The 13,466-nt window shown below is 41.1% G+C and overlaps 1 protein-coding gene across 1 annotated transcript in view; it reads right to left on the bottom strand.

The window, feature by feature from the left end:
- LOC108045248 overlaps positions 1-13,466 on the bottom strand; it is a 54,708-nt gene that overhangs the window by 7,562 nt on the left and 33,680 nt on the right. The window contains exon 5 of the mRNA XM_017124512.1: positions 4,427-4,561. Within this exon, the coding sequence (XP_016980001.1) occupies positions 4,427-4,561 (135 nt within the window). The remainder of the gene's footprint in view (positions 1-4,426; positions 4,562-13,466) is intronic.

Here is a 13,466-nt window from a genome sequence, read left to right as displayed (position 1 = left end):
TCTGGATATTGTTCCCCCATGATGGATGGATTTCAATTCCCATTTGCCATTTCCTACTGCCCATCATCTCAGTTTGTTCATAACAATTCCATGTCAATCACAATATCCGTTCCTTCTTCTTTGCGATGTACTCCTCTCGATCCACATCCGCTGAGTTTGACAAATAGCTAAGCATTACGGATGAACTGCAACATCGGTGACATTAACAGGATCCTAATGCGTGCAAATTATGAGGCTCGACCACCTCTGTGTTTCCCTCCCCCAGATTCCATTCCTGGCCATTATGTTAAACATAAATTTCCGTTTACATGGCCCATGTCCACTTCGAAGTTGCCCTGTGGTTGGGTATCCTGAGTGTCCTGGCTGGACACGTTGCTAACGGAAATTGATGTTTGGCCACTGGCGGAAACAGCGCTGACAACTCTGCCCCAGGGTTGCCATTGTTCGCCAGAAACTGCAGCTGCACTCGGAATAAGAGCACTTTTAATTGAAACTCATAAATTAAGAGTGAAGTGGGCGCGGGGGTAGGTGAATCAAAAACATTTTTAATGAATTTGAACTTGATACCGAATGCTGCCCAACTCCCTCCTTTATTTCATTTTACGAAGCCCCCGAACAAAAAACGGGGTTTCCAAGGCAGATTGTTAATGGGGTTGTATGCCCGTTAACCGGGGAAGCTGCTGAAAGAGCAAAAGAAAGGGTCTTCACCCACCGAGAGTGAAGCCATCCATTCACATATTCCTGTTTAAATATTTGCCTTTGATTATCCACAAGCGATATAAGCAGACATTTATGTGCGGCCACATATATACACACATATAGTATATCCTCATGCACGATTGCCCCCACAAATCGGCGGGGAATGGGGGTTTCTACAATAATGAAAACTGTTGGAATCCATCCACCTCCTGTTCCGATTCCACTTGTCTGCTCTTGTTGCCGCAGCAACGTGATTTCTTGTGCCAACTTTAATGAAAAAAGAAATCAACGGAATGCTAGGAGTTTGGGTTTCCTGTCTGTCTATGTCACATCTTTACCATTCCCATTGTTTAGCGACTAATTCTGATGACGAGCTATATTCTCCGGTTGGACATCCCTTAGCCATTTAACGAACAGAAGTTTCCATAGGTAATCTCCACTGAGAAATAAAATAAACAACTAAAATTGGCTATTTGAAGGCGGTTAATAAAAGGATCTCTTTTCTGTTATTTTATGAATACATAACATGCGGATTTTATGGATGCACTTTCAGTACCTTTAAACCGCAATAACGTAACGATTATAATTTTAATTGAAATTTGACAAAAGACTTGTATATAAATAATTATTTATCCCATTAATATTCAACATTTTCCAATCGGCCATTAACGTTTTCCAGTGCAACCTGTGACTACTTTTACAGGACATGCAATGGAATTCAACCTCTCCAGAGCAGACAACGTGGCGTATGAGTGATATCTAAGCTTACGCTGGTCTCTACGTTCTTCTCGGCTGTTTTATTTTGTTTGCGGGGCAGGGAGGTGGAAAAAAGAATATATATGGTATAAAATAAACCATAGCCAAGTTATTGAAATAAACAAAAAGCACGCACACACAGGACACACACGTGTCCCGACTGCGGCCTTTTGTGTTTGTGAGTTATCGTTGAATATTACTCCACGGAGAGTAATAGCAACAAATGCAAAAGCCAAACGAATTTCTTCCCTTTCCCGCCATTATATCGCTCCTGTTTTACAGAGCCCACTTCACAGCCAGACGCTCCACATATATCGAAAAATGTCGCGTTCGCTCGTTTCCATTAAAACGTGAGTTGCCACCGAAAAAAACAAAAAAAACAATGGCCAAAACACACACACACACTTGTTTGGTGAAAGCTATTATGGCATCATCACATAGATGTTGCTACACTAAAAATAAATATATTTAAGTGTTTAAATTAGGTTTCCTTAAACTATGGTTACTATTATTATTTCAAGTTAATTTCAAAACCTTTATAAACCTTTGCCTTTAAAATTATTAACTTTTAAAAATTATGCGTTCGAACTTTAAAAAGATAAATAAAATTTAACAAATGCAAATTTAAATTAAGTGTACTTTGTTTTTAATGCCATTTTGCCAATATTTGAGGCCATTTTTTGTTTGAGTGTAATTCTCTTTCTGCCTCGGTTTCTTTCCAAGTTCCGTCTCTTTCTTTCCACAGTTTATGCCAAACAAAAGTCATAAGATAAAATTACATTAATAATTGTGAGGATGCTCACACGCACACGAAAACACTCACACATATTAATATGCAGCATGAAAAACTCAGAGAAAAAGAGAGGGATGCAGAGAGAGGGAAAGAGACGGCCATAAAGAAAAACGAGCATCGAATGGCGCTAAACGTTATCGCTTTGGGCCATTTGCTGCCTGGGTATTTTTTTTGGGAAGGAGATCGGACAGTGAGGATTATGCAACAAAATAAGGAAAAGATAAGGAAAATGGAGGTGGAGAGATTATACAAACAAAACAGCTATAAGAATCTAATTAGCTGGAATCTTTTCATTCAATATTTTTTTCATTCTGATATTTTTATTCATTCTGATATTTTCAAGTATTATTTAAAAAAGACTCTTTAGATTTTGGTATACCCTTGCAGAGGGCGATAAATTCAATACTGAATGAAATATTTCTACCCTATATTTTCTTGATCTTCGAGTTGATACAGCCATGTCCGTCATTTAAACATTATAAGCATTTTTTAAGAGTTTTTGGCTTTAAAAAATAAAATAAAAAGGCGCATGGCCAAAAGAATGATTATTTTGTGCAGCTGAGAACCTGTACTATAAATTCCGGGTTGATTTAGAAGTACAAAAAAAATAAAATGAGAGAAAAACAATTCAATAAGCAATAAGTCACAGACGAATATTTAAGTAAAGAATATTAATCTTTGAAATAATATTTGCGCCAATTGATTACTGTAAGAGCATAGATTGTTGTTTATGTTAGCTAATGGCCCTCTTTTTGGGAATATATCCGTTCCACCCCCTGCTTTCTTAAAGATTGAATCCTTGGCACTGATTTAGCCACTCCACCCTCGGGATTGTTTCAATCTGCAGAAGCTTGCTGAAGGTCGTTGCCGCAAATCTTATTTCGCATGGCCCCATCCATTCACCATTTCCCATTTGCCTTTGGCAGCACATCGCATTCCTCGCCGGGCTAAACAAATTTCAATAAAATGAATTTCAAGTGGCAAGGATGCCGGCTCCTTGGTTCTGTTGTTTCGTTTTCGAAACTCTGTTTTATGTGTGCGCCTCATGCGGCTTTCCTTTTCATTTTTAGTGGCAATATGCAAAGGGAACAAAACACGAAATATTTCCGTATGGACCATAAAAAAGCGACGCACCCCCCTTGGGTGTTTTGGTTTCTGGGGTTGCAGGCGGGGCGGGGTGGTTTCAGAGGTCGGAGGCTCGGCGATTTTTTGGTTTTTGGGGCATCATTTGATTTGTGGCACGTCGCATTTGCTGCAGCCTGAGGTTATCTCTCACTCTATCTCAGCGGCTTTTCTATACATTCCTCCTCTTCCTGTTTTTGCAACGGTGTTGCGAATTTATTTGGCAAAAATAAGCTAAATATATAGCGCAGAATGATAAAATGCCAATTAAAAGAAACTATAAACTATACTTCTTTGTGGCATGTCTTATCAAAACTTTGTTTAAAGATTTTCATGATTCTAAAAATTGTTTTTGAAAGTAGAATTTAATCTATCAACTCGTTATAGTATTTCATTAGTTTTTATATTTTGTATTTGAGTAAAAATGTTTGGTTCAACGGTTTCTAAGCGTTTCCAAAAAGTTTACATAATTAGGTGTTATAAATTTCTTTATATTTTGATAATTCAACTCTAAATCTGGCTAAAAAACAGCCAATTTGGCAGCAAAGCTTGGCTATTTTCCTATCTCTGTGTCCATTTTTTATGGCCAGCCACCGCCCGCTGGGCAGCTTTGTTTGTTTGTCGTTTTGCCCCGCCTCCTCCTTTTGTTTGTTTCGCTTATTTTTCGCCTTTTGCCTTGGCTTTCCTGTATTTTTTTTGTATTATTTTGTTTTTGTATTTTTTTTTGCAATATTTAGCCAATAGTCCGTGCATTGTTTGAGCAGCGCTTTGTTTGTTCGCCTGCTGCTGCAGGATAAGCCAAAAGGAGCAGGACCAGAAAATGGGGGACATTGGGGAGGAGTGAGCTTTTCATTAACGCACTGCTGATGCGGCTGACGTTGATGCGACTTGTCCAAAAACCCATTCCACCACTCGATTCGCTGGAGCGTGCAGTTTATCAATTAGCTGTCCAGAGCAGTTAATTGGCCCACCAATACCCAACCATCTGACCACCCAACCACCCAACTACCCATACCCATCCCCATCCCGCATCCCACTTAACGACCAAGGACTTACAAACTCGGTTTGCGGACTGGGGGCAATCCAGTGCTCGGGATTCGCTGGTATCGCCTCCGCCAGGCACGGATCGAAGCTGGACGGTCGTTTTTTAACAAAGTCTACGGGCAGGCTGTAATCATCACAGATGGCAATCTGGAATGGCAATACAAAGAGGGATAAGCACAATTAGTATGAGATGGAAAAAGGCGAGATAGAACCCCCACACAATTATTGCTAAAAATAACGTTCGCATTGATTGCTAAAAATATAAATTGACCTCTGTGAATTCAGCCTACTTACATAACTAGTTTTAATAACCTTTTTGCAGTAACGATATGCTTAAATGAAACTTATTCTTAATGAAATATATTCCTACAAATATAAAATACTATTATAGGTTCATGAATTTGATTTATGTTACCTCAACTTGTTAATGTTCTTATAAAGAGGCATAAATCAGATTTTGAATAAAAAATGTTAACCAATATCGCATATGTTACTCAACACTCTTGACTAAGCTCACAAATTGGCAGCAAAACAATAAACCATATATATAGATCAATTTCTTTGCATTTTTCAAAGTCTAAAAATAAATGTTTGATGGGTTACGCCTCTGCACATATGCATACCCTTGAACTGAATGAAAGGCGGTTATTAAAAAAAAAGCGAATGCCAGCGGGGGAAAAACAATAACGAACGCCACGACACGTGCACCTCAAGTGTGTGGACCTCCACCCCCCCTCCCTATCTTTCTTTTTTTTTGCGCCCCATTTCCAACCCCACCCACTATCTTTTGCACCCAAAAGCAGACTCTTGCCATTTGGCTGAACGTCTGCGTCATCAAAAGTGTACAACAATGGCTAAATTACAGTTACAATTAAAAATGGCGACGATGCTTTTCCAGCTGGTTCTTTTGTTGTCCTGCCCACTTTTTGCACCAGGTAAGGATCCGGGTCCAGATGATGCAAATGTACAAAGCTTTGTTGCTGTTGATACTGAAGGAAAAGTCTTGAGTATTGCAATTAACGTTAAGTGGTGGAGGGGGGTGGACTCTATATAGCTATACTGCTATATAACGGGGTGAGCAGGGGGAAAAAAAGGAAAAGGAAGAGCAGCAAAGCCGGCTTAGCAGCTGATGGAAACGAATCGAGATAGATTAAAGCTGGCAACAAATTACCGGCTCAAGCCCAACTTATTTTGGTTACTTTACAGGATTCTCCTTAAAAATCCATTAAGTGCAGCAAGTGGCTAAGAATTGGGAGGGGTGTTACGCCACACAGCAAAGCTTTTGCCTTGAGTCTTACATTTTTGTGAGTCATCTGAGTCAAGGTAAGATTACTCAAGATTATAAAATTAAGTTCCATACAAAAGCACTTCCTAAAGTACAGTTGCCAAAATTCTTATAAATTTAATTACAGAGAATAACCCTCTAGTTACTTTTCTATGTAGCACAAAACAAGTACAGTTGACCACAAAAAAAGTACAGTTAACCACAAAAGCAAGGTACAGTTGTCACACCTAATATTTAAACGACTTCAAGCCTGGACTAACGACTTATTGCATTACCACCTGCGTTTAAGTTAATTTTGTTAATGCTCTTAAGATTATCTTATCCCATGGAGCAATCAGAAAACAAAACATAATTTAATTGCTTGCTGGGGGAACTTGGCACAAGGTCAAAAGAGCTAACAGAACTCAGACACAAGCCATAAATTCAATCAGAGAAGAAAGTTTCTTGGGTAGCCAAGCAAATGCGACGTAAATCCCCGGTCTGGACCCTCGAGCACCTGCATCTGTGGGCTGTCGAGCTTCACTTATAGCTACCTCGAAGTACACTTGCAGGCGATAAAGTTGACGACAAGTACGGCAATACCATTCCAGACCGGAAAAGTAACCGCCACCGTTAGCCAGGACCTGCGCCACATCCCTGGCGACATCGACATCCAAATCGACATCGAGGCAATCGCGGTGGAAGCTATGGCCACAGGGACCCGCGCACTCCACCACCGGCTCGTCGACATTAAAATCAATCCAGCAGAGACGACAGAACATGTTGCCAATCAGCGACGACGTCGACAACACTTAAGAGAATTACAAAACAAAAAAAAGTAAAAACGGATACCGAAACTGAAACCGAGCGTCTCAGGTGTTGACATGCGAACGCCGTACACCGAAATGAAATAAATTTTGCGTAGCACTGGGTGAACTGTGGACCAGTCGTTTTGTCCACGAGATGAAAGGCCAACTATGGCCAACTTTTTCGCCCAGATGATGTTGTCGGTAATGTCCCGGGGCCATGATGCGCAATTGAAAGGCCAATGAAGGAGGAGGAAAGTCCTAGTTATGGCATCTTGTCTGGTTAGTGCACCATATATATGTCTGACTCTCGAGGTGTTAACATCGTCTGACATGGGTCGCTTGGGCCATGGAATCTATACGTCTGGGAGCACTAATGGCCAAATGGTTTAGATAGTTTACGAGGCATTTTAAATTCATTCTATGAAGATAACCAAAATAGCTGTAGTAATGCTTTTAAAATGAATAGGCAAGTATTCAAAATAAACCTTTACTAATAATTACTATATGATTTATTTCTTATAATCTTTGTTATTAGTATTAATATATTTATCAACACTTTCAAAACTTTAAAATCATTGAAATAAAAGAGTAGTGCAGTACATAATCCCTAGGAATATATTGTATAAATACATTTCTGTACCACCCAGTTAAATTCACTTTATAATAAACCCTTGAAGAAGCCTCAAATGTAAAACACTGTCCTGTGAGTGCTGGCAAAGCCACAGATGTGGTGTAAAATTGGCTGCCCCATCCGTTGCTGCAGTGAAAGTTGTGTGGCTCCGTCTTCGAGGGAAACCAGCTGGCTGGATGGCAGAAGAGCCCACCAACGACAAAAGGCGATGGCGATGACTCATTGGCTTGGCCAACATCGTCGTGATTGCCACTTTGGCTCACGGCTCACGGGTCTTTGAGCCAAATGCGAAATACGAAATACGAAATACGAAATGCAGAATGTAAACGTGCACCCACCCACTGCAGATGGGAATGGAAATGGAGGACGGTCTTGGGCTGCCGCTGCCGCTGCCTCATTGCCTCTGTCTGGTTGAGTAAATATCATAAATTTTAAAGGCGGCATTAATGCGCTCGTTCCGCACAAGAGTTGCAGGTAAAAAAAGAACAAAAACAAAACCAAAGCTGCAAGGCTGCCAGCCATTTTCGGTGTCGCCTCCTTTTTTCCTGCATAACCGCAGGCACTTTGGCACTGGGCCCACTGCAACGAGTCCTGGCCACATGTTGCCCTTGTCTCCTCCAAACTGGCTTTTGTGTGACACATTTTGGCCGCTCAGGAAATGATGGCTCGGTTCTTGGGTCTTTTGCCTCTTTTCAGCTGGCATATTGCGGAGATTGCGTTGCCACAAACAGAAATCTTGTGCATCTTGTGGCATTCTCTGTCCTCTATCCTCTATACCCCATTCTTGGGTTTTGTGCTGGCTTTGATTTTTATTAAAATGACACCGACAGGTAACAAAAGTGCCGCTGGTGGTGGGTGTCTCAAATGCAATGGCATTTTGTGTCCATATTGCTCTGGTGACCTCAAAGCTTTTTACTGAATAAATGGCTAGATTTGCAGTGGCAAGCCAGTCAGTCAGTTAAATGGTGACCATTATGGGGTTTGTGGACAGTCAAATCCCGTTTGGTTTAGTAACACTCTTTTCTTTCATATCTTTATCTTTTCATTTAAAATTAAGACTTATGATTACAAGGCTAAATTTAATCTTCTAATGACAATTCTAAATAAAAGGTAGAGTCTGAAATGTTTATATCATAAACCTTTAAAACCCCATTCTAATTTGGTAGACCATTAATAGCTGCCAACTCCTATGGTGACCCCACGAAATGCTGGTTGTTTACTTCAGTTAATGAACTACCCATTTCTATATCCAGGTAATCAGCGATCTTAATTGAGTTAAATGGAACCCAACAACGGTTCGCATTCAAAGTAACTTTGGTCTACAGTATCAGTTAGTAACCTCCGCTTAGTTGGTGCCCTTGTCACTCTCTTTGGCTAATTCGCGGCCCTAATCCAGATGTTTAGCTTCGCTAATTGGCACCAAAACCCGGCACCCTTTGACCTTTGCTTGGCAATCCGTTGGACTGTCTGGCTGATTGATTGATTGATTAATCGATTGCCTGGCCCACCGCCTAGATCCCACCTTTTGCCCCACCACCGAGTTTGTTATGCTCTTCCGTTTTGTCGTTCGCGCACTCGTCGGCTTGATTGATTAGTTCGACGGGTTTGAGGGTCGGCAGTGGGTGGGAATCCGAGGGGGGCCATCAGCCACTTTCAATTACCAATTACGGATATAACACAAGGAGTCGCCTGCCCTTGTTGGCCTTTTGGCCTTTAACGCTCAATTGATTTGTTTGGTTAATGCGTGGCCGATTACAGGTAAATTTCCGCCTTCTGACCGGGCAATTGCCCCGCGAACTGTTTACACACTCAACACACTCATCACACACACACACACACCCACTCAACCACACACTTATTTTCCACCCCGGCATAACCCAGCTCCCTTCATTATGTTTGGAAACTTTTTAATAGCTCTTCGGCCAAGCATTTTGCGGCATATGCGCCGGCAAGTATGCAAAATATTTTTAATTTTTTTCCGCTGCTCTACGAGTTCCTGGTCCACACCCCCTCCCCTCCAGCGGAACCATTAAAAATGGCCGACGTAGCCTCGTCAATGGGACATTTGGGAGCACCAGACACGACCTGCACTCAAAAAAAAACAACAGCCTGGGAAATTCTTTTCTTGAAAGTTTTCATATTTTTTACTACTTTTATAATGAGCTCAGCAAGTAGTATAATTTTATAGCCCCATAAAAATACAAAATACTTTGTGATACGTAAAATATATATATTTTAATTTAAATATTTTTTAAAGGTCTAAAAGTAGTGATTTGCGTTGTAAGCTGATAAGATATAACTATAAATGCATAATCTTAAAGTGTATACCTGGAAAAACTTACTTGCTGCCTTCTCTGCTTGAATATTATTTTTTTTTAAATATGGATATAGAGTAGTTCGAATATTCTTGCCACCAATATTTTTTGCAAGTGCCCGAGCAAAACGGTAAAAAGCAAAGTTTCAAGTGCTCTCCCCCAGCGGATTCTGCAGGTCGAGGGAGTTGGTCGCTGAAGGGTGTCATCGTCAAAGCGTTCCCTCGACTGCAGCCCGTCACTTTGCGGGGATTTGAGAGGGGTGGACGGGGGCTGACTTTGCTTTTGGGGTTGCACATAAATTTTAATTAAATATTTTTCGGTGTGTTTTGATGTGTTTCAGTGTTTTTTTAAAGCAGCCACCGGCCCCAGACAGTTGATGTGGCACGAAAGCTGCGGATGAGTGGTGCGTGGAGCCGCGCTGTACCCGTATCTGTGCACCACTCGAAACGTGCACCACCTGACTGCCACGAGCAGACCCTGGCCAAGTCAAACCTACAAAAAAAAAGAGGCTGTGGAACTGGAGGTCTATAAATTTCAATGTCGCACCACTCAAACCAGACGCGATGCGTGCCGGCAGACAGCTTTGACTTTGCCATCGAGTCAAGGGTGGCGGGAGGACGAGATCAGGAGTGCAGCAGAAGCCCAGAGCGGGCACCATCACCCAACCGCTGGCCAAGTGACAACTACCACCCCTTTGGGCCTCATAAATTGTTTTGCCAAATGTAATGAAAATCACAAAAAAACAGATACCCCAAAAAGAAGGCCCTTGTGATGCCGGAAACGAATGGGTAGTACTCTGCACTCCAAACTAAACATATTTATTTTAATAGGGGCTTTGGTTCACCATTTTAAGATTCGTAGGACTTCATAGAAAAACTTACGTTACTATAAAACATATTTGTGATTACAAACTCAATAAGACTTAATCCCAATTTTTTGTTTTATAAAGAGTTTTTGTATTGTTGTGCACATATTAGACTAGTCTTAAACATTTTAAGACTTAAATCACTTTGATTTATAATTATCTAAATTTACAATTAAGTGCAACTGCTTGCAATATCTTGTAGGAATAATTGTAGATTTGCTTACTTAACAAACTTTTACATAGCCTATGGAAAGGGTATCGAAAAGGATGAAGGAGGCAAAAAGAAAGCGAAGTGAAACCGTAAAATAAATAAATTCATTTGTGGCTGCTGACCAAGGCCGGTTGAGTTTTAAATACTACACATGTTGCCAAACATACAGCCCCATACGATCCAACCCCCCATCCTTGTTTTTGGCACAGTGCAAAGCGAAGCCAACTTCCTGTTTCCTGTTCGTAGTCGTAGTCCTGCAGTCCCATAGTCCTGCAGTCCTATAGTCCTGTAGCTCGTATTTGTATACGTATTCGGGCTGCTTTCGTTGCCACCACAGTTGAGCGAACATTGGAAATTGTTCTGCTCACGGGAGCAGAAGTTGAGCGGGTGGCACTTTATCGAGTGGGTGGTGGTTGATGGGTGGTTGGGTGTTCGGGTGGTCCCGCCCCTGTTGTAGTTTTGTGAACTTTGCAGAAATGCAGTGACCGGAAAGTTGTAATATCCAATCGCCACTTTATTTGCAAATATTTCCAACCCATCGTTACCCCATCCCTGGGGCCGCAGTTGTTGCTGCCTTTGTTTAAATGGGCATTACGTGGTGGGCCCCGGGCCAAATGAATTGCCCATTGCCGAGTGGCCATAATTGAGACCCAATGGCCATTCCCCAGATCGGAAATTACAGTACAGTCGCTCCAGTTAGCGTTGCTAACCTCAAAATGCAATCAAACTTTGGCAGTTTGCGGACTGCGGATTGGTGGGTTAGGTCAGCCATCAAATCGGGGCATTGGCCATTATCTAATCCGAACTCTTCTCTTTTTCCTGCTTTTTGTATGGTTATTCCATCAGTTTCGGTGGCATGCATTTGACCACAGTTGATTTGTATGCTCTGTGATGGCTATTTTTTTAATGGTTTTCTGTGAAATTGGATCAGCCAGCTCAGAACAAACAAGTAAGTTGATTAAATTTTTGTATAAAATTACCCCTTCAATTCTTTTTAACATCAATTAACCTTAAGCAAACAAATTTTGTAATAATTACTCTAAGCTGTCTTTTAGATTAGATTCAAATGTATATTTTAAATAACTAATGCGTTTTTAGTTAAATTAAGCATGCCAAATACATCCTTACCGAAAGGACTTTTATTTTTTTAGATTCATTAGCCTAAACTAACCTATTCGTTATGTACATTGAGAAAACCTCAATTTTCCCAGGAATTTAACCATTTTTGAATATTTTTACTTTCGCAGCAAGAGGTCCTACGTAAAAAGGACAATTGCCTGAGTAAGCCGCAACCCGTAGCCCTTAAAACAACCCAATGAAATTGGATTTCCTCCAAAAAACCTCTCTTTTTTGTGGCTCCTGGGAAACCCTTTTTTGCGGAGTCACAAAGACAGCAACAAAGCCACACACACACACACATACGAGGTACGGTACTATGCCTGACTAATCTGGCATTTGATGGGACAGTGGCGGGTTCCACTATGTCACCACCATTGAGACCGCATTGCCGCACGACAACGAAAACTACCCAAGATGTGGCCATATCCCTTTTCCACTCCATCTCCGTTGGCATTCCTGAGCATATGGGTCCAATTACGCAGCATTTCCGGCGCTTCCTTGGATCACAAAACCCCCCCCTCCCCACTCAATACCCCATATGACCCCCGCAATTCTGGCAGCGCATCAACAAACACTTCACGCCTGACATTTGACAAGACGTTGTGTTCCTGGGGGCGGGGCCTTGGGTGGTTTTTCCTGCATGACGTCTACAAAATAAAATAAGCGGAGAGATGAAGCTGGAGGAAAAAGAAATCCAAATGCGAAAAAATGGCAATAATATTTTTATGGGCATAAATAATACAACAGCAGCCAGAGGGGATGTTCCTTGGACTGGTGGGAGGTAGGGGGGTGGGGTCTGATGGGTGGGGACGGAAAACTGTTTTTCACGCCATTTTCCGGGAAAGTGGAGAGGGCCGACAACTTTGGGCTTGGCTAACCGCACGCATTTAATGTCGGCAAAGTCGATTAAGCTTTGTCCGCAGCCGAAGGCAGCTGCTAACTGGAAAGGGGACACTGCCAAGGACATCACCCCCCTCCACACCCCTCTCATCAGGATTTTTGGATTACCCCACCGAGCAGTTAATGGCTTGTCTATGACTCAGCCACAGCTGCGGGGAAAGTCACAGGACCACCCTCTCTTATCCTTGTCATTGTTATTAGTCCAGCGAGTACAAAACAATTTCCAGAAAATTCCTTTGCCAAAAAAGCAATGGCAATGAGCTAGATTTATCCGAGAGCACAGACAGAAGGCCTTGGAACTCAAATTTATGGCAAGCAAATTGAAAAGATTGCTTAGAGAAATTGAAAAGAAATATTTAATTTTTAATGCTGGTTATAAAGCATTTTATGGCTTAATATCTTTGTGTGCCAAGCCAAGCTTCAAGGCATTCTTTAATTAAATACATAAATAATATCTAAAGACCAAAACAGTTGAAATAAAGACTTTCTCAAATAACACTACTTTTAGCCATGAACATAGTCACATTGCAAAATATAGACAAATATTATTGACATTTAATTTAATTATTGATTCAAACTCCAAAGAACTTGGAAGCGTCTCTTATAAAGTAAAGTTTTAAGTCTAGTTTTTTCATGAGATAAATTTAAATACAGCTTAATTGAAGAGAAACCCTTGAAATATTATTTCAATAGATTAAATTTCAATATGGCGAAACTCCAAAACATAAAATTTATCCACTTATTGGTTTGCACAAGCTCCCTTTCGGTAATTGTTGCTAGGCAAACAAACAGGTTCAAGATGTCTGAAAATGTTCCATTCGGCAAAATATTTGAGGAATTTAATTTATGAATCTCCATTCGAGGATTAAGAGCACGGGGCCCTTGCCGCGGGGTTAAAACATCAAAAAACGGAGCTCGGCATAATACTAAGCAAATAC

The sequence above is a fragment of the Drosophila rhopaloa genome, unplaced genomic scaffold, assembly GCF_018152115.1.
Source record: "Drosophila rhopaloa isolate 14029-0021.01 unplaced genomic scaffold, ASM1815211v1 contig_3, whole genome shotgun sequence".
Classification (NCBI taxonomy): domain Eukaryota; kingdom Metazoa; phylum Arthropoda; class Insecta; order Diptera; family Drosophilidae; genus Drosophila; species Drosophila rhopaloa.
The sequence above is the reverse complement of the archived record's forward strand: the minus strand, read 5'-3'. Positions and strand labels throughout refer to the sequence as shown.